This window comes from Gopherus flavomarginatus, chromosome 3 (genome assembly GCF_025201925.1).
Source record: "Gopherus flavomarginatus isolate rGopFla2 chromosome 3, rGopFla2.mat.asm, whole genome shotgun sequence".
Classification (NCBI taxonomy): domain Eukaryota; kingdom Metazoa; phylum Chordata; order Testudines; family Testudinidae; genus Gopherus; species Gopherus flavomarginatus.
This window is the reverse complement of record NC_066619.1, coordinates 136369219-136390010: the sequence shown is the minus strand read 5'-3', so window position 1 is coordinate 136390010 and position 20792 is coordinate 136369219. Positions and strand designations below refer to the sequence as shown.

The 20792-nt window shown below is 43.3% G+C and overlaps 1 protein-coding gene across 8 annotated transcripts in view; it reads left to right on the top strand.

Annotated features, from left to right (window-relative positions):
• Window positions 1–20792, top strand: part of TDRD7 (tudor domain containing 7) — a 111837-nt gene that overhangs the window by 73086 nt on the left and 17959 nt on the right. For all 8 annotated transcript variants that reach the window (XM_050948217.1, XM_050948219.1, XM_050948213.1 and 5 more), the window contains 6 exons: window positions 512–623; window positions 11276–11478; window positions 11598–11759; window positions 14440–14523; window positions 15000–15134; window positions 15854–15964. In XM_050948217.1, coding sequence (XP_050804174.1) covers window positions 512–623; window positions 11276–11478; window positions 11598–11759; window positions 14440–14523; window positions 15000–15134; window positions 15854–15964 — 807 coding nt within the window. The remainder of the gene's footprint in view (window positions 1–511; window positions 624–11275; window positions 11479–11597; window positions 11760–14439; window positions 14524–14999; window positions 15135–15853; window positions 15965–20792) is intronic.

Genomic DNA, 20792 nt, shown 5'->3' with positions numbered 1-20792 from the left:
TGTGGATTGCAGCTGTCTATAGTGCCTCTTGTAACAGCTGCATGACAGCTACAACTCCCTGGGCTAGTTCCCCATGACCTCTTCCAAACACCTTCTTTATCCTCACCCCAGGAGCTTACTCCTGGTGTCTGATAATGCTTGATTGTCTGATAAATCCTCAATCCTCCAGTAGCACACCCTCTGTGCTTCCTCTCCTCTGGCTCCTCCCCGCCTGACTGGAGTGAGCTCCTTTTTAAACCCAGTGCCCTGATTAGCCTGCCTTGATTGGCTGCAGGTGTTCTAATCAAAGTAGCTATCTCCACTGCCTTCTAGAAGGATCTTAATTGGCCCCAGGTGCCTTGATTAACCTGGAGCAACTACCATTTGGTTACCATGGTACTAGGGATTTGTTTAGCCTGGGGTTAACATACCTGTTCCTCAGTACTTTACTGTAGCCATCTGGCCTTGCCCCATCACATAACATACTTGTAATATGAAAAATAAATGTTTCTCTCTTTCTTTCAATTATTAGGTATGCTATGTTGATTATGGCTTCAGTGAGATTATAGAAAACAACAAAGTGTACAAACTAGATAGACGCTTCTATTTGCTTCCATTCCAAGCTGCAAAATGTAAACTAGCAGGTAAGAGGAACTCTTTTGAGAGAATTATTAAATATCTAGTACCATAATTTTGCATGCAACTTAACAGAGTTTGGGGCAGGAAAAGAGCCCTTACCCCAAAAACCTTACTGCCTACTTCAGAGAAACCTGGGAAATGAAGGTGAGGAATGGAATTAGATCAAATTAATGTTTTTATTTTGGCTAGATTATTAAAGCTGAGTCTGTTTTCAAAAGGTTTTTGTTTTACCAGAGGAAAATAAATTATTTTATTGAATCTATAGGGATCTTGAATGTATATTTCATGGTCGAAGCTTGATTTAAGACTGGAAAGAGATCAGCTGAAATTTCTCTGGTTTTCTTAGTGTTTTGTTTTATTTTTTGATGGAGAAAGCTAGTTACTCTTATCCTTCCTTCCTGCTTCACTCCTTTTATTACACTTGCTTGTTGCATCTTATTTATGTTGCTGGGCAGGTCTTCCAGATCCTCCAAGTTTGTAGCCCCATTATACGAGGCACTGTATAGACACATGGTATAAGTCCCTGTCCCAAAGAGCTTGCAGCCTAAGTAGACAACACAGACAAAAACAGGAGGAGAGAAAGGAAAGTATAATTGCTCCATTTTACATATGGGGGAAAACGGAGGCCCAGAGAGACTAAGGGTCAGACTTACAAAGGTATTTAATCTCCTAAAGGTGCAGATACACTTGATAGGACTTATAAAAACCCCTAAGCAGGTTAAATACCTATGTTCCTGTAACACTTTCTTGGTGTATCCAAAATTGTAAATCACCATTACCCTTCTGCTTCAGCATAAAAGGAATCTGCTGGTGCTGAACTGAGTTATGACAACTCCTTCCCACTCCAGTTTTGGTAGCCAGACCCACAGATTTCTGTTCTAACTTTGCCTTGTAGGTTAACCTTTGGTGTTCTTCAGTTCCTGAACTCTCCAGAAGTGTCTCCCCACAGTATCCATCCCATTACTGGACACTCACAGAAATTACCAAGTGTGTGTGGGCAGGGGGGAGGGTGAAGGAGAGTGTGTGTGTTGTGATAGACCCAGTTGGGTATAGCAGAAGGCAGATATACTGGCCAGTGGATTAACAGTTTTCTGTTCCCTGACTGACCAGAGCAGGGGCTGCTCCAGACTAATGAGAACACCTGACTCTAATTAGCCTGCAAAGAGTCAAGTGAAGGCATTAAGTTAATGTGACCACCTGACTCTAATTAAGGCCCTGCTGATACTATAAAAAGGGCTCACACCAGTCAGGCTGGGGAGAGCCAGGGAGCCAGAGGAGAGAGCCAGGGAGCCAGAGGAGAGGAAGTGTGGCTGAAGGGCTGGTTGATGAAGACACCCTCAAACCATCGTTAAGGGAGCCCTAAGATAAGGGTGAAGAAGGGAGAAGCAGGAGAGCTGTGGGGAAGTGGCCCAGGGAAACATAGCAACTCTGTCAGTGAAAGGTTGGCTGCCAACAGCTGCTACCATTAGGGTCCCTGGGCCGGAACCCAGAGTAGAGGGCAGGCCCGGGTTTCCCCCAACCCACCACTACAGGAACATCTCTTGGGAGAAGTCAGGCTCCTGTCAGGACAGGAGGCTAAACTGTTCTGAAATAAGCCCCAGGGACAATAGAGGCTGTGGGAGTTCTCTCACCAACTTCCTTGCTGGCCTGTGATGTAAAAGGCTCAGCAGACTGTAACCCTGGCCCTAGAGAGAGAAGGGCTACGTGGAGGGTCACAGTGAGCCACTGAAGCTAGCGTAAACTGCTTAGAAGTGCAGGACCCACGGGGCCAAGGTCAGAGCTCTGCCACAGTGTGTACACACACCACTTGGCTAAAATGGTTAAAATGCTTCTAAGTGTTTAAATTTAAACTTGTTTGCGGTTTTGTTGTAGCCATTTCGGCCCCAGGATATTAGAGACAGGATGGGTGAGGTAGTATCTTGTATTGTACCAACTTCTTTTGATGAAAGAGACAAACTTTCAAGCTTACTTTGAAGAGCTCTGTATAAGGTCAAAAGCTTGTTTATTTCATCAGTAGAAATTGGTACAATAAAATATTACCTCACCCAACCTCTCTCTCTAAAACTTAATGGGTTATAGCCTTGACTAAAGTAAGCTTCTTACCTCAAGCAGCCTTTCAGCATCACCCACCTATGTGGTGAGGTTTCCACTGTTTAGAGATACAAAGAGCACTCGCTCCTTTATCCCCTAAGTGATGAATAACAGGATGCCATTTGCTTCTGCTTATATTGTCTTTATTTCAAGAGTCAGGGTGACCCCCTGGGGTGAGACTCTCGTGTGCTGATACCATGCTGTTTTCTCATCCTTCTGGTAATTGGTGTTTACCTCTGAGGCAAATGAACTGCCCATTGTCTCTGGCATCACCATACTTAGTTTATATTAGAGACAGATTGATAACTATACTGCCTCTTGTCTGGAAGAAACCCTGTTTTTCCCTTTGTTTGGGTCAGTGTTAATAATACATTTTACAGTGATATTAATGACCAGTGTGTCACTGGCTTTCATTTGATATCTCACAGAACATTATTTAAAGATAGTTATGACAGCAACGTGTAAGATGTAGTGAGTTTGTCAGGCTTCATAGGAATTGCTGTTACATGGCAGTGAACCCATTGTCAGTGGGCACTAAGCAGCTGTTAGGGTCACAATCCCATTGACTTAAATGGGAGTTTAGACCTCTTGTAAATCTTACTAGGCATTAGGTCTGGCCAGAAAACAAGGTCTTAGAGTGCTTGTATATGCCTGTTACACCATAGGGGTGTGTGCGTCGAGTTTTCTCTAGTGGTCCCTCCAGGGTGGTTCCTCCTGCAGGATCCCTCAGTTCTTTCTTACCATCTGTGGTTGCTAGTTGAAACCTTGTGTTCCCTGTGAATAAACAGCCTGGTTCTTCTTTGAGCGTATGTCCCCATGCATGCGTCACTGCACTATGTGAGTTCTCAACCAGAGACTGCAAAGTCGTATTCAAGGGCCCACGCCTGTGCATCTTGCTCTGAATGAGGACATATAGGGAGACATGAGCCTACTGCCACTCATTCCTTCTGTACAACCTGCAGCTCAAGACAGAGTTTTACTTATTGCTATGTTTGGCTTCCTGCCTTAACTTGTGTATTTTGTGTTTACTGTTTTTGTAGCTTTTCTTTTAATTCTGTTTCCTTATACCTTATTTTGTGTTGGTCAAGAAGACGAGGGGGGCTCTTCCCCTTCTTGTTGTGTTAACATTTCTACTCCAACAGAAGATTAAATCCAAAACCCCAGGGTTTAAGAGCTATGAAACATGCCACTGGTCCTTTCCCCACAGAAACGGACACTCTCTAGCTGCCTGTGGTGTCTGGGGGGACTCTCACAACCCTGCCAACATTTGACTGGGTTTTAAGATCAGATCCAAGGAAGACAGGGAGAGTAAAATTAAGCTCATACTAATGGAGCATGCCTTAGCTCCTGAAGGGTTCACTTCCCTCCCCTATACATCGGCCTCTACATCAGAGACTGTTGCAGCTTTGTCTGCAGCCCTGAACAATAAGACCTCAAAAGGGAGGAGGTATTCTTCTCCCAGCAGGGAAACTAAGAATAGGGGCAGATCACCACATGAGACCTCTTGTCCTCTGAGGGTACAGCAGAGGCTCCTACTGAGTCCAGCATCAGGGAAGAAGCACTTCTTGAATGTGTCTACCACAAGAGCAACTACTGAGGCATCACCGTCCGCTCCCTTGTGAAATAGCAAGACACATCACATCCCAACACTGGTATCTTGCAGTACCTCTGAAAGGGGATAGGACTCTACAACCATCCTGGTACTGCAGCAGCCCCCCATCTCACTACCCAGTACCAACTCTAGGTGAAGGATATCGGAGCCCTCCGCCTCTTTCCAGGTCCTTTCTTCAGAGGAGCTTTCCTCTGAGCCTGAATTGTCAATTATAGAAGGATCTAAAAGCGTCATCTCCATGGTACTGCCACAAATGTAACATGTTGGGACTGGTTTACACCTCCACTCTTTGGTACCTATTTAGCATATCATCATGCTTTCACCGTCACTTAATTCAGGGGAGGACTCCTCAGACTCTGATCTCTGTACAAGGAACTTTCCTGGTGCCCTACGCCTATCAGCCCCTGGCATGAAGATGAGCATGAGGAACCTACCAGACATTGTAGGCCCAGAGATTATGAATTTCATTGGGGTCCCTTTTCCTTATCCACCTCCCCAGTGGGGCCATTACAGTGACCAACTTCATTGGATGCCTAGGAGAAAGCACCAATACCCACCTGCTTCTACAGAACATCCTCTAGTACAGCACACCTTGGTTCTGCACATCTCTCTGGTACCAGAAGATGTACAAGAGGAACAGGAGCCTCAGCCAGAGGAGATCTCATCTCCATCTGCAAAGTTCATATTAACCTCTGGATGAGGCAGTAATGCCACCCCCTCCCTCCTGTGCAAATGATTTCAAGACCTTCAAGGAACTTATGGTGGAGGCTACCTGTGAGAGTAACTGGAACTCAATATAGATCCTTGCCATCAGATAAGGAATTTAAAAGGTGGAACTTGATGGGAAGGAAGAACTATTGATCAGCCACTTTCCAAGTTTGCATTGCCAGCTACCAGGCCTTGATGACGAAATAAGATTTCAATACATACTCCATGTTTATGCATTTTATTGAGCAATTGCCACAAAACCAAAAATCAATTTGTCTGTCATGATTTATTACTAAAGGACAGTTGATTGTGAAATCTTTTCTCTGCAAGCCACTTTACATGCTTCCAGATGCAAGGCTGTGGCAGTGGTCATGAGAAGAGCATCCTGGTACCAATCCTCAGGACTTCCAGGAGAAGTTCAAAACACAATGGAAGACTTCCCATCGAAGGGCCTAAGCTCTTCAGTGAGAAAACAGGATTCTCTCTCCACACACTCAAGGACTTACCCTCATGCTCAGGGCAACATTGCAGTTACTGGGGATTGATGTACCTGGAACAAAAAAATGATTCAGTAGATCTCAAACCACTCAGATTGAGACTATTCCTTTACCATCAGCATACTTTTCCTAAGGGCATGTCTACACTTACCTCCGGAGCAATCGATCCAGCAGGGGTCAGTTTATCGTGTCTGGTGAAGATGCAATAAATTGACCGCTGAGCACTCTCCTGTCTACTCCAATACTGCAGCGGGGAGAGAAGCATAGGCAGAGTCAACGAGGGAGCATCAGGACTGGACCTACCACAGTGAAGACACCACGGTAAGTAGATCTAAGTATGTCGACTTCAGCTACATTATTCACGTAGCTGTAGTTGTTTAACAGATCAATTTTCCTCCCTTTCTTCCCCCCACCCTAGTGTAGACTAGGCCTAAGACTCGGACCCTTTCAGGAGAAAGATCAACGGGCCTCCAAGTCCTACTTCTATCCAATCAGCTCCTTCCTCTGAGACACTTTTGACACCTTAGTCATGGGCATCGAGTTCAGTATGCCTTTTCACTGGATTAACAGTTGTGCAACCCCTCCTCTGGAAACTATTGTGTTGCCTACATGCTTGGGGATACCTTACCTCAGACAAGTGGATAATGGAAGTAGTCAAAGTGATTATTCTGTGCAATTCCATTCTATTCCTCCTTCCCACCCTACCCCTGTCCCTCTTCAGGGATCCCTCGCACAAGGAACTCTTAAAGCAAGAGATCCACTTTTCCTTCTTCTGGGAGCTATAGAGCCAGTCTCCCCCATCAGTGTTCACCAAAGGAGGGTTCTATTCCAGTTACTTCTTGGTTCCCAAGAAAAGTGCAGGGTGGAGACCAATCCTCAACCTCAGGATCTTGAACTATGTCCTAGCACAGCACTTCAGAGTGGTGACACTAGTCACCCTGTTTCCATCCTTAGATCCAGAAGTCTGGTTCATTGTGCTCAACCTTCAGGGTGCCTGTTTCTGTTGTCCTCCACCCTTCACACAAGCATTTCCTAAGATTTGTGATTGAGGCAGATCACTATCAATATTGATTTCTCCCATTCAGACTTTCCACGTCCCTGAGGGTGTTTGCAAAGATTCTTGCAGTGGTAGCCCCTTGTCTACGTCAATGGGGAGTATTAGTGTTCCCATATCTGGATGACTGGCTTCTCCAGGGCCAGTCAGCTCAAGAGGCAAGAAGCAAAAAGGGCATTAATGTTATTTCAATATTTGGGACTCACATCAGCCACAAAAATTCATACTGTCTCAGGTTCCGAGAACAGACTTACTTTATAGGAGCTACTCAGCTCCGCAACAGCAAGAGCCTACCTACCCAAGTAGAGACGCTCCACCCTGTACAACTTAATCTCAGCATAACATTGCAGCCTAAGGAGCTGCCTAAAAGTCTTAGGCCACATGACTCCTCATGTGAGAAGGCACCTCAGGTGCCTCCAGAGACAGATAAGAACAGTGTATACCCCAAACAAACACAGCCTCTTCAAAAGCATCACAGTGCCTCAGAAGGTGTGTTGGACTCTTACATAGTGGAAAGATCCAGAGAAGGCCTATGTTTGAACCCCATTCTTGCATTCAGTGCCTTGGAAAAACCTTGCAATAGATTGGTGTCTATTGGGATGGAGAACTCATCTAATGGGGGAGACAGCACAATCACATGGTCAGTATAGGAATCTGCTCCATAGCTGTATCTTGGAGCTATAAGCAGTATGGTAGGCTTGCCAACACTTCCTTTTTGTCATATGAGGTCTGTCAGTCAGAGTAATGCTAGATAACAGGACAGCAGTGTACTATATCAGCAGACAACATGGAGCAAGGTCCTAATCCTTATGCCAAGTCACTAAGGCTGTGGAACAGGCTCATCACCTATCAGGTAGAAATATCATCAGTCTGTCTACCAGGCCTCCAGAATACAACTGCAGACTCCCTGAACAGATACTTCTGGCAGGATCATGAATGAGAGCTCAAGGACCATCTTCTGCAGCATCTGACAGTACTGGGGTAAACCTCCTTCTTTTTTCTTTTTTTTTTTTTTCCTACCCTGAACCATACAAAAATGTCACCTGTTCTTCTCCAAGGGAGGTCATGGTCATGACTCTCTAGGGGATACCCTAATAACACCATGGCACAGGTCTCTTCTTTATGTCTAGCTTCCTATTTAATTAATTCTCAAGACCTTTCTCAAATTGCATCAAAAAAGGAGCAAGAGTTATCATCCTAACACTCGCTTGGCTGAGTGGTACTCAAACCTCATCTACCTCTCAGAGCTAACACCCCTCAAACGTCTGATCACAAAGGATCTGTTAACACATAACTCAGGAACCCTTGCTCTTGAATATGAGAGCATGGCTCCTCAGTGACTCTCAAGCATGGAGTTAACCTATTTGAATAGTGTTCATTCAGTTCTCTTATCCAGTAGAAAGCCCAGTCTGTACTCCCAAGACTTACCTCCAAAAGTGGATGCTCTTCCTGTCCTGGTGCTCCCTCCTATCTTCTCAAGCACCAGAAGGTGTGCTTTCCAAGATCCTGGATTGCCAGTTAGAGAGACCTGTTTCTTTGATATGCACTGTATCAGAGTACATCTGGTCATTAAGACAGCCTTTCACTCACCTGTCCAGGGCTTCTTAGTCTTTGGTTGCCCTATAGCAGCCAGCTTTTTTAAATCTTAAATAAATCTGTTTCTCCTGGTTCAACAACTGGCCGCAAATGGGACCTCCGCTTGGTTTTCAGTACCCTAAAGCAGTAGTTTTCCTACTTTTTTTTTTTTTTTTTTTCTGGCCACCCAGTTGAAGAAAACTTGATGCTCACGACTGATGATGATGATAGCTCTAGCCATTAAAAGTCCCGTTGGCGATGCTGCCTGGCTAAGGCAAGCTAGTCCCTACCTTTTCTGACACGGCGCTGTGCCCCAAAAGCAGCCAGCAGCAGAAGGTCCAGCTTGTAGGCGGGGGGGGGGGGGACAGGGCTCCATGCATTGCCCCCTCCACCCTGAGAACCAGCTCTGCACTCCTATTGGCTGGGAACCGGCCAATGGGAGCTGTGAGAGGGTGGTGCCTGCAGGTGAGAGCTGCTCTGAGCCGTTTGCGCTCCTCCACCTAGAAGCTGGACCTGCTGCTGGCCTCTTCCAGGGCGCAGTGTGATCCACAGTGCCAGGTCAGGCAGGAAGCCTGCCTTAGCACCCCCACTGCACCGCTGACTGGGAGCCACCCACAGTAAGCCCATGCCCCAGCCCTAAGCCCTCCCAAACCCAGAGCCCCTTCCTGCACCCTGAATCCCTCATCCCTGGCCCCACCCTGCAGCCCTCACCCCCTGCACCTTATCCCTGAGCCCCTCCCACACCCCACACTCCTCATCCCCAGCTCCGTTGGGTCGCGGACATCAACAATTTTCTTCATTTAATTCGCCAGAAAACAAGTAGGAAAACCACTGCTTTAGGGAGTGTTTCTGCCTGTGAGACACCCAGCACCTTTGGATCTAATTTTGTTGTTTGCTTTTACTGACCACCTTTCATGCCTTAGCATCTTGCTTGTTTCTATATCTGTTGGCAAAGGTAACCACCTTAGTGGCCATCACCTCTGCTAGGAGGGTGAGAGAACTGAATACGCTGGTCACTGATTCCCCATTCACAGTTTTCTATAAGGCAAGATTCAGCTTAGACCACGCTGTAAGTTCCTTTTGAATGTGGTCTTAGATTTCCATCTGAATCAGTCTATCTACCTGCCATTGTCCTTCCCAAAGCTCCATTTGCACTAGGACGAGCAAAGACTCCACATCTTTGACATTCCTTGATCCTTAGCTTTGTAGCTGAATAGGAGAAAGCCCTTTCAAGTTTCTTTCTCGATCTTTGTTTCTCACAGACTGTGAGAGGGGGACAACCAATCACAACTCTATAGACTTCTGAAATGGATAATGCGTTATGGTGCTGCTGGTAGTGCTGCAGAAGAGGTAATGCCTCCTGACAAGCTTGTAGCACACTCGACTAGAGTCCATTTGACGTCAGCAGCTTTGTGGTTTGTGTCTCGATTATGGACAATTCCAGGGCAGCAACATGGTGTTCCATTCATACATTCACCATATAGTATGCACTGTCTGCTGCATCAAGGGAGGACACAAATGTCGGGAAAGCGGTCCTTCAGTCCGTCTTTCGATGAGATTCCAGGCCCCACTGCCTGGGGTAACAGCTTGGGAGACACCAACAAAGTAATGGACACATGCAAGTCCTCAAAGAACGAACAGTTACTTTATCTTCTCATAAATGTTCTTTGAGACGTGTTGGGTATGTCATTCACGACCTACCCTCCTCCTCCTGACACATCAGTCTACCATTGACTTCCTGGGCAAAGGAACTAGGGGAGGGGTGGTTCTGCACTGTGTTCCATCACTCCAGAGCAGGAGCCGTTCATGTGGGGGGTGTGGTCACCCTTATGCATACCGCTAGGGAGAAAACTCCAGCACCAGTGCACAGGAAGTGCATATGCCTGCAGTGTATCTAGAACAGTGTTTGAGAAGGTAAGTAACCATTTTCTCAGTTGCATGAAAAGTTTGGAGGTTTTGACATTTGTTCTTCCAGTGGGGGGATGAGGGGGACAAGACTCCTTTAAATTTAAGAGATGGGGGATAGGGAAGCAAAGATAGGGTTGGAGTTGCCTCTATCCTCCAAAATGGCTGATTGCATGGTTTAGGCAGGCTAGGGACTGGAACCTGGGTTTTCCACATCCAAATGAGTGCCCTAACTGTTTGGCTATTTGCTGTTTTGGGGTAGGGGATCTTTCTTTTTTCCAGAAATTCCATCCTGGACCTGAGAAACCTTTCTAATGAATGTTTTGTTGAAACATGTCTGAAAAATTTCAGATTCAACCAATAAAATCTTGTTGGAAAAACTCCTGATCAGCTGTACTAGGTGACAGTCTGCATCTTTAGTCACTTATTTATGTTTATAAATGTGACTTGAGGCAGGTCATGCATGCCTGTGGCAGACCTCAGCACTTAATGCAGGCATGAATCCCAGTCCAGCTGCCTGCACCACAAGATCACTGTGCTTCTCACCATGTCTTAAATTACATTGTAAACTTTTCACAACAGTGACCTGTGGTATGGCAGTGGCTCTGCCTGTGCTTCATTTCTGGTCTACCACTGCTCCACCCAGCCTCCAATGCCTTGCCTTCCAGGTTGAGGGAGCTTAGCCTTCCAGCTAGGTCATGTAAGAGTTCCACCCTTTCCAGGATACCCAAAGTCCCGAGTAAATGCACAGAATGTAAACTCTTCCCTTCCTCAGGGATGCTCTGATAGACAGCAGCCTGCACTGGTTCCTGGCCTTAGCCAAACTTGTCTCCCACAGTGAGAGCTCCAGGTCTGTTTTCCCTTTTTATACAGCAGTTAAAACTTAGAACCTACTGTAACTTGCATTTGTGATTTTTTTGTGTAAGAAAATGGCCATGAGTGACCATGGAGAATATTTTTACTTTGGAATATTGCTTTCCTTTACAAATCCCCTTTATTAGTCTTGAAAGTGTATGATACAAAAGCATTTTGGGGGGAAAAATTACACTAAAGAAGAAATGTTACAGAAAACTAGGGGGAGGTCTCTTTACAAATACAGTACATCTCCTGTTGTGTTCTGATTCTTGGAGCTGAGCTCCCAAATGCAGGCAGAGATACTACACTTCCCTGTGGGGAAAAATGATGAGTGGAAATTCTGAACTGCTTATTTCACAGGGCTGGAGGTCGTTTGTGATGATCCTGTTTTAGTGAAAGTTGTTGAATCACAAACCTGTGGCAAGATATTTGCTGTGGAAATACTGGAAAAGAGTGATATTCCGCTTGTTGTTCTGTATGACACATCAGGAGAGGATGATATAAATATCAACGTCACCTGTCTGAAGGCCTTGTGTGACAAATCGCTTGAACTACACCTTCAGGTACTATTTTATCTATGATGTAATACTTGTTCATTTAAAATTCTGAACTGTTAAATCATGGGGAAGGAGTACAATACCAGAAACTTGTTAAATTTCTTCCTTCAAATATTTTGTTGCAGGCAGATGCTTTATATACAAATGTTAGAGTAACCAACGTTTGCTCTGATGGAACCCTATATTGCCAGGTGCCATCGAAGGGCCTAGCCAAACTCTGTGAGATCTTGCAAAAATTGGAAGACTACTTCCATTACAAGGTGTGTAATGAGCAGGGACGTGCTGAGGTAATGTTTTTGATTGTCTTACACTCCCTGCATCTCAGCTTAACTCTTTACTGAGGCACAGAGCAGGAATTCTGTTTTTCAGGACTTTTCAGAAAGCATTAGACTGTAGCTGTTAATAACTGTTCCGAGCCAGCTTCAGAGTACCATACAATTTCTTAGTAAAACATTTTAATAAACAGAAAAGCTATTGTAAATAGTTTTTGGAATATACTTATGAATAACTTAAACAAAAGCTAGTAAACTGGATGTAGTAAATTTCCTCATCTCTCATACAGACTTCCCCACTTTGTAGCTATTATATATTTTAAATGCAAGGTTTCAACATGACAGTTACACTTCTGTACATTAGTGCACACAAACACTCTAATTCTCTCAGGTGATTTTTGGTCTTTATAGAGTGACCATGATAGATATAGTGTGTCATCTGCACTCTTCTGAGCTTGAAAATGGAAATGGCTGAGTTGCATCCAAACCCTGTGGAGCCTTGTCAGCAAACAAAAGTCGGGGTGTTCTACTAGCTAGCAGCATTCCAACCCTTGAGTTAACAGTCGACTGGCTCCCTTGTTGGTGAGACAGAAATCGTTGTCTGTATCGATACAGGGATGCAGATATTGGGATCAGCATATCCACTATCCAGTCCCTGGGTCTCTAAGATGCTCATTATGTAGAGCACTAGCTTTTCCCCACGAGCCAAGTCAGGTAAGAGTATATAAACCATCACCTCACTGAGCTCTGCCCTGTTCTCTTCTTAACTGGAGCAAGATTGCAGTTCAACTCAAGTAGCTAATAGCTAAATATAGGTTCCATAATCTCTGTAGCCCAGGGGTCTCCAGTGCGGTGCCCACAGGCGCCATGGCGCCCACCGATGCATCTATGTGCGCCCACATACTGGCCAGCAGACAAACATCCACCGAATTGCCACTGACAAGCAGCGTCATTTGGAGGCGTTGATGGCATTTCGGCAGCAATTTTCTGCGGCTTTTCGGCAGCGATGCCCCTGGATGACGCTGCTTGTTGGTATTTCGGCAGCAGCGCTTATTGACGCTGCTTGTCAGCAGCATTTCGGCAGATGCTCGTCCACCGCCGCGGTCCTCCGTGGCTCGTCAGACGAAAAAGGTTGGGGACCACTGTGTAGCCACTAGGGGTGACGCATTCTCCCTTCCCAGATCCTCCCTCTAGGTCTGTAAAACACTACAGTGGAGTCAAACATTATTTAATAGACGGCTTCCTTAATAAGGAAAGCTGGAATAGCACTCACCTGTGTCCTAAGTGGTACAGAGATAGAGACACAGCCCTTGCAGCAGACATGTCTTGGTCCTGTATGGATCAGCCATTAAGTCCACAGGGCTATCTTTACCTCCTGTATTTATAACCTTTCCCCTCAGAATCTGGCTATATTCTCAAATGTTTGCCCTAAATGAAAACATCTCATACAGCTTCTTAAAGTTACTGAGCATGTGTAGCCACTGCCACACCCTATTTCTGGACAGTTCTGTCCCTCTCTTAGTGAGTCCCTCTGCTGTGCTCTAGTCTTTGCAGATGTGCAGGCGGAGTATTCAAACAGAAATCTAATTCTTTTCTTTATGCCAAACAGTCAAATACACTATAAAGCGTGTGGGTCACATCTGTTCCCAAGTATGTAATGGGCTGAGATGGAAATGAGGAGAGCTTTCATTGTCATCCCTTTTGGCTCCAGGATATTGAAGATACTTGACATTCTAATACAAAAGTTGATGAATATTTCAGTTTTAGTCTCCTTGCTGAAGATTTTGCAAGCCATCTCTTGTAGTAGTTTCTGCTCTTGGTCTGTAATTTTTATGCTTCTCTGGATAAGAACTGTTTACAACCAACCCAATTGGTTTTTTGCTCATAGAAGCAATCAAGATGCTCTCCCCAAACCCCCCAAGAGATTCCCTTATGCCTCTCATTCTTGCCTGACTTTTCTCATCATCAGGGCTTTTGTAGAGGTGAGGTGCAAGCCCACCGTGGCACTTGCAAGACCCACATTTTACTTTGATGCGACAAGCAGTGCAGTTAAGAAGACCAGTTTTTAAATTTTCTCCAGCTCTGCCTATCAAGGGTTAGGGCAGCTTTGGTGCTCATTCTCTTCCCTGGAAGTAAAACATTGAATTTTTTTTTAAATCCCTCAGGTTAAATCCAAAGTGATACAGAATCTTAAGTATCAGAGGGGTAGCTGTATTAGTTTTGTATCCACAAAATCAACAAGGAGTCCGGTGGCACCTTAAAGACTTGCCGATTTCTTTGGCATAAGCTTTCATGGGTTACAACCCACTTCTTCAGATGCATGGAGTGAAAATTACAGATACAGGCATAAATATATATTGGCACATGAAGAGAAGGGAGTTACCTTACCTTACAAGTGAAGAACCGGTGTTGAAGGCCAATTTAGTCAGGGTGGATGTGATCCGCTCCCAATAATTGATGAGGTGTCAATACCAAGAGAGGGAAAATTGTTTTTGTAGTGAGCCAGCCACCCCCAGTCCCTATTCAAACCCAAATTGATGGTGTTAAGTTTGTAAATGAATTGTAGCTCAGCAGGTTTTTTTTTTTTTTTTTTGAAGTCTGTTTCAGGGACATTCAGTAACAGATTTAAGAGTAGCCATTCTTCAACCAAAAAAAGTCAAAAACTGACTTATTTACCCTTGTTTCTTTATTGCAGCAGGCACCTGAATATTTCATCTCATTACCTTTCTGTGGCAAAATCTGCTTGTTCCATTGTAAAGGAAAATGGGCACGTGTGGAGGTAAGAAACAGGTTGTTGGATTTGTTTGGTTTTTTTGGTTTGTTTGTTTTTAAACCACTAAACTAACTTCCATGTGTCATCTGAAAATTGCTGCTATTCTTTGATTTCCCATAGCATCTGCTATTTTTGCAGGTCTGGGGGTTGTCTGAAATCTGGATCATTGAATTCTTTGACACTGATTATGGCATGTGTATCATTTTACACTGGCTACTTACTCAAATAGTAAACACACATAAGTAATCTTTTACTTTAGGTGATGGAATGTGGAATAGATCCCTGCAGGCCTAACCTACTGTTTTTGTGTTGTCATTTAACATATTTCATTTCACCAAGCATGGCATCATGAAATGGAAAATAAAATGCACTGACAATGTATTTTCTTCCATTTCCTTAAAATATTAATTTGCTTTTTAAAGGTACTATGTAGATCTCTTGCTAGTATCGAGTTTTCCTTACAACTCGCATTCTCATTTCAGATAACAAGCGTTCACAGTAGTCGTGCACTAGATGTGCAGTTCATGGATACTGGAACAGTTGCATCCGTAAAAGTATCAGAGCTTAGAGATATTCCATCACAGTTCCTGAGAGAAATAATCGCAGTACCCTCCCAGGTACAAACATCATTTTTAAGGAAAGCTGATTGCCTCTATACCTCTTTTGGCTACGTCTTAGTCTTGATAATTTTAGCTAAGTGCTCTGCAATGATTTGTGGTTTTAAAACATTTTAAAATTGCCTGTTCTGCACTATGGACTACAGGAGTGTGAATTGCTAACTGCCTCCTGTGGACATTGCTAGTGCAAACTAAAAGGAACCAAAGTTCATGTTAACATAATCCTCTTTCAGACAGGACTATATTAACATGAATATATGTACCTTTTAATTTGTACCAGCAACATGCAAACAGAAGTTAACACAAAACACTTGGGTGCCCTTTGCAGCTCTTCTCTCTCACGTACCTTGTGGACCACACTTCAGCACAGTGTACATGGACCGTTAGAATTAATGTTACGTTGTGCATGCTAACGTTTTATAGTGTACAGTTTTAAATGAATACAGATTATGTTCTTGTGTGCTAATAGTAGAAGGCTGTGGTAGTAATCTTATTGTATTGGTAAAGGGACTCCATTCTGCAGACCACCGCATTCTTAGTGGTTGAAGTAACTTACAGCATAAGAGACTCCTTCTTTCACTCTTTTAATACCATAAATCTTTTAATCCATCTGAGTTAAATCTTGTAATAAACTATCTGATTTCTGTGCAGGCAAACTTCAATAGTACATCATCCTCATGTAATTCAATTGTGCCATTAACATACTCCATGTCTTTTAGGCTATGAAGTGCTGTTTAGCAGATCTTCCCCGTAACATTGGCATGTGGACTCCAGATGCTGTATTATGGCTGAGAGATACAGTATTAAATTGTCCTGATTGCAGCATTAAGGTAAATGTGAATATCTCAAACACCTGAAATTCAATAAACTGTGGAATACCAGATTGAAATGTGAATGAAGAGTTATAATATGTCATAAAGTTACAGGAACTTCGTACCTTCACCCTCCATCAGACATCCAGGTTTTGATACAAAAAATAAAATGTTTTCAGGCTTAAAAGTGTTTACCTAAATTATTTCTGTTTGAAAAGCTATTATACTAGATAATTTGCAGCTTTGTAGCCTCCTGTAACATTTGTATTCTGTCTGAATACATCATTTTTGACATGTTTGATAAAAAGTATATTTGCTTTCATTTCCCAGCAAATATGTTTTATACTATACTTGGAATCGGCATCTAAAGAAGACAAAGAATTTTCCTCCTTCCAAATTCTCCTGTGCTAGCTCGATATAATTCCTTTTTACCAGCAAATGAGGGCAAGAAAAAAGCAAAACACTTGTCATGCCTCCTCATAAAAAAGGAAGTGGGTAGATGACTCTGTGCAGTTATTTTCATGTCTCCAGCAGGTGGAGGTAACTCTTCCAGCTGGCTGGGAGAGGAATTTTTTTGTTTTCTGTTCTTTGCTTTTATTTCTACATGACAAGTCACTATCCACAAGCCAGGCTGTGACTCTGGGCACCGGCTTGCTGCTCAGTAACGTCCGACGTGGACGCTTCTACAGCGCAGTGAAAGTTCCACTAAGCCACACTCTGGGATTTTCACTTTACTGTACCAGTGTCCACACCAGATGTTACTGCACAGCAAACTGGTGTGCTATAGATTCGCACCCTGGCTTGCACTGTAGTAACTAGCCAAGTAGATAATCCCTAACACAATGCAGTTTAATTTAATACAGTCCATTTGCAGACTCAACTCACTTTATTTTTTTTTTTAATATGCTGAGTAGAAGTCAACCATTTGCAGCGTGACCTACTTACCTAATTGTCTGGGAGCACCCTTCAAAGGAAAGCAAGTCTTCAGAGTCTGATATAATTAGTACATTACAGGGGATTGTCTGAAAAATCTTGCCCCTAATTTCATTAGAGTGTGACCATGAGTGCACCTTTTGAGAGGCACACTTTATAGCTTTTCTTTTTCTTGTCTGCTTTAGTGCTGAATACTGCACATTTAAAATACTCCTGGTCTAGTCTGGCATATGTAGATACTGTAAAATGATGTCGTGAAATGTGTGGCTGTGTGTGTTCCCTCTGTGTGCTGTCCCAGCTCTGTGCAGACAGCTGGCACAGCAGACCTCAATCAAACTGCCCAATAACCACAAGATCCATTAAGGTCTGAAGGCACCTGGCCAGGTTTATTGTCAACAAAGCACGGTAATAGCATCTGGCAGACTCTGTGAGGATACTAAGACATGCATGCCCATGACAATGGAAGCAGCTCAGTGAATAACGTGACTTTCTATTCCTCCCTAGGCTGGCCAAAGACACTCCCTCTGAGACTTCATTTTATACACCAGTACAAACAAGTTGTGTTACCCCTCTGACCACAGTTAGTTACTGCCCCCTGACGTGGGTTGTTACCATCCATTACCTTGTACATGTTGATTTGGTCAAAACATCTCTATCCATTATACTGTCATCCTGACCTTATCTATAAGAGGGGGTCAGTGTGTTCTAATTATCTTTTTGGGATGTGTTTGTACCATACTTGGTATCAGGGTGTTCTGGTACCATCCTTCTGAAATGCGTTTGTGTGAGTGTCCTGCACCTAGCCTTTCTTAGGAATGTGTGCGTTTGTTCCTGCCAGGCTGTGTCTGACTCCTGCTTACAGCCTGTCTCTTGCTGATGTTGCTTTATATTAGCAAAGCTTTGACCACTACTTTAGTTTAAGCATCAGGTCTCAAATCAGGCCTCTGATGCAAGGGCTTATGTCTCAGGCTCTTTTTCTACTACAGATGTTATTTGTTAGGCTTTTCCAAACCTAGACCACCAAGTCAAATATTTATTTACTTACACACTCACACTATAATAGTTTGGAGTTAAAATTACACTTAAGAAAAAAGTTAATACTATTAGAATTTTTACTGCTCAGTGGAGAATTTGAGCAGGACCAGCATGCCTTTCTCATTCTCCACTCACAATAGAAGTGAACCATAATATTTGTGTATTACTCATTCTGCAGAGGGACACATTCTCATTTAAGGGCCACTGGCCAGGGTAGGACCACCTACCACACACTTGCTTCTCCAGATGTGGTCCCAGCGATATCAAGAGGTTTTCACAAAGATGAGGGGAAGCAATGGCTTTCATGTAGTGACTAAGGCTGGAATTTTCAAAGGAGGCTAGATACTTAACTCCACAGAAATCAGTGGGATTTGTGTACCTAACCCTCTTATACTCTTTAAAAATCTCAGTTTAAGCTGTTAGTATTTCTGTGCTCTGAACAAATTCGCATTCAGCATCACTCACTGGCAAAATATGCTCAACCTTAGGACTGTGCATTTTATCTTTCTTTTCTTTCTATATCCTCCTTTCTGGGTCTCCCCAACCTTTTCTTCCATCTGCATTTTCCTCCCTGCAGCAAATCTCAATTCCTAGTCCCTTCCCCATTTCATCTGCTAGGATGATCTGGCAATGAAATATTTAATGCTGATGCCTGAAGCATTAACATTAACATCCCAATGAGAGTAATCGGGGCAGGGCTGTTCACATTTGTCAGTCCATGAGTATGTGGTTTTCCATTGTTCTGTCTCCTGATTTACACCAGCATATGACAGAGAAGAATCAAAATCTATTGCTTCAGTCTCTGCAGATTCATGAAGATAACATTACTTTGGATTACTCAGCTTGCAAAGATACCCTTGAAATTATCATGAATCTACTTGGCCTTGTAAATGAAATCTTAGGATCTAGAGATTCCAAATATGCCATGAGGGCTGAAGAAGTGCATCAAGTAGGCCAGAAGATAATAGGTTGCTATTTTCTTGTCTCTGATCTGCTAGTATCAAGTGTTAATATCCTCTTTTCTGGCCTGGAATATGTGGTCTCTGAAAAATCGAATTAACATGTAAGAAAAGTTATCTACACTGCCAAATTCACACGCCATAGCATTTGTACCCGTAATACTATTGTTACTAATGTAACATAGCAAAAATCATTAAACCAATGCTTCAAAAATGGGTGCCCAAAGGTATTCTTCTAAGTTGGGGGAGCTGCTATCTTCTCAGAGCATTTGAAAATTAGGCAGTTTTATTTAGGGGCCAAAGTATGAACTTGGAAGGTTAACTGTAGGCATCCATTTTGGAAAATCTAGGCCTATATTTAATAGGCTTCCGCTGTCTAACCATGGGGAAATTCCCCTCGGTTCTCCTGACTTCTGTCCAAGCCCTTCCTGCAGTCCTCCTAAAATGCTCACTTCCTGTGGACCTTATCTTTTATTCCACTTGTTTTAAAAAGCTGGAAAAATGCATAGTTTCACAGTCTAAATCTGGTGATGATAATTTGGTTTTCTGCACTGACTAAATCTGAGTTAATGGTAAAATTAGCTTTTAATAATTCAGTTGTACAGCATTCTTGAGACTTCTAGTGATCATAAAAATTTACTAATTTCCCTGAAGCTCTTGATATGAAGCTGCACCATGTGTTGGTGTATGTATAGTGTTATGGTCAATAATATTTATGTTAACACACAAATATACCTAACACACCAAACAGTGTATGTTAAGCATACACAAAATCCTAACTTAACACACAACCTAAAAAGTAAGGAATTGAGAAGTTCAGACAACAGTGTGAGCCTTCTACTCTGCTACACAGATGCACAACCACCATATGTCAGGGAACATCATAGCTTTAATTCTTCCCTAAGAGGGACGCCAGCATTCCAGCACCACCACAAGCAGACAGGATATGTCTCCTTATTTCCTTTGTCGAAGATCTCAGTAGAAATGCCTGAAGAGTAGCAAAAGTGGTTCCCTATGCACTGGCAACAGCCCAGTTGGCTGTAGGGAACATTGCTGGCAACATAAGTGGGGGCACATGACAAAATACAGTACTGTGCCTCCCCATAACTGTTCAGAAGGGTTCCCACTTACCTTGTCAGAAAATGATTGCAGCCAACCCATACTATGTTCTCTGTTTAGCTGTTGTATGTAAGGATTCACTTATTTATTTTTTTTTAATTAACATGAGCTAGCACTAAATGCAAACTTCTAACTTTCTGCAGTCTGGCTTTTAGGCAGGGGGGTCTGAAAAACTGAGACTCAAAATGAGACCTTTAAGATCAATTTTTAATTGTTTAGAACTCAAACTAACAGATTTACTTGAAAATGCTAAACTCTGAAATTGTACTGTAAATTTGGGGCAGACACACATCGGAGAAAAACTCAGTTCTCGCTTTTTGTTTGGGTGCAGCAAAATCAAATACTTTATTCTAACTCCAGCAATTGCAACAGAGGGAGGGAGTGCCCTAGGACACTGGGTCGCCCCAGTCCCGGACAGGTGTCTCAACAGGTAAACAATTACAGCAAGCATTTATACCTTTGTTATAGACAATAACAAGCAATAATACAGACAATGAGCAACAGCTGCATTTTGCTTATACATAGGCTATCCTGCTATCTTATTTTCCTCACGTTGGACGCCAGTCTACGTATTTAATTATCAGTGCAAGGTCGTGATAACTTCTCACACAGTTCTTTCCTACTCTCCTCACACTAACCTCGCTTCTACAAATCTCACGTCATTAGGGTTACAGCTGACCTAACTCTTGCTAACAGACTGACATGCATTAAGATCCCCTACAAATCCTTGTCAATTCTTTCCCTACTTCCACACAGTTTTTCCATACAAAACTCAGAGGTTGAAATCTTGCAGTAAGTGC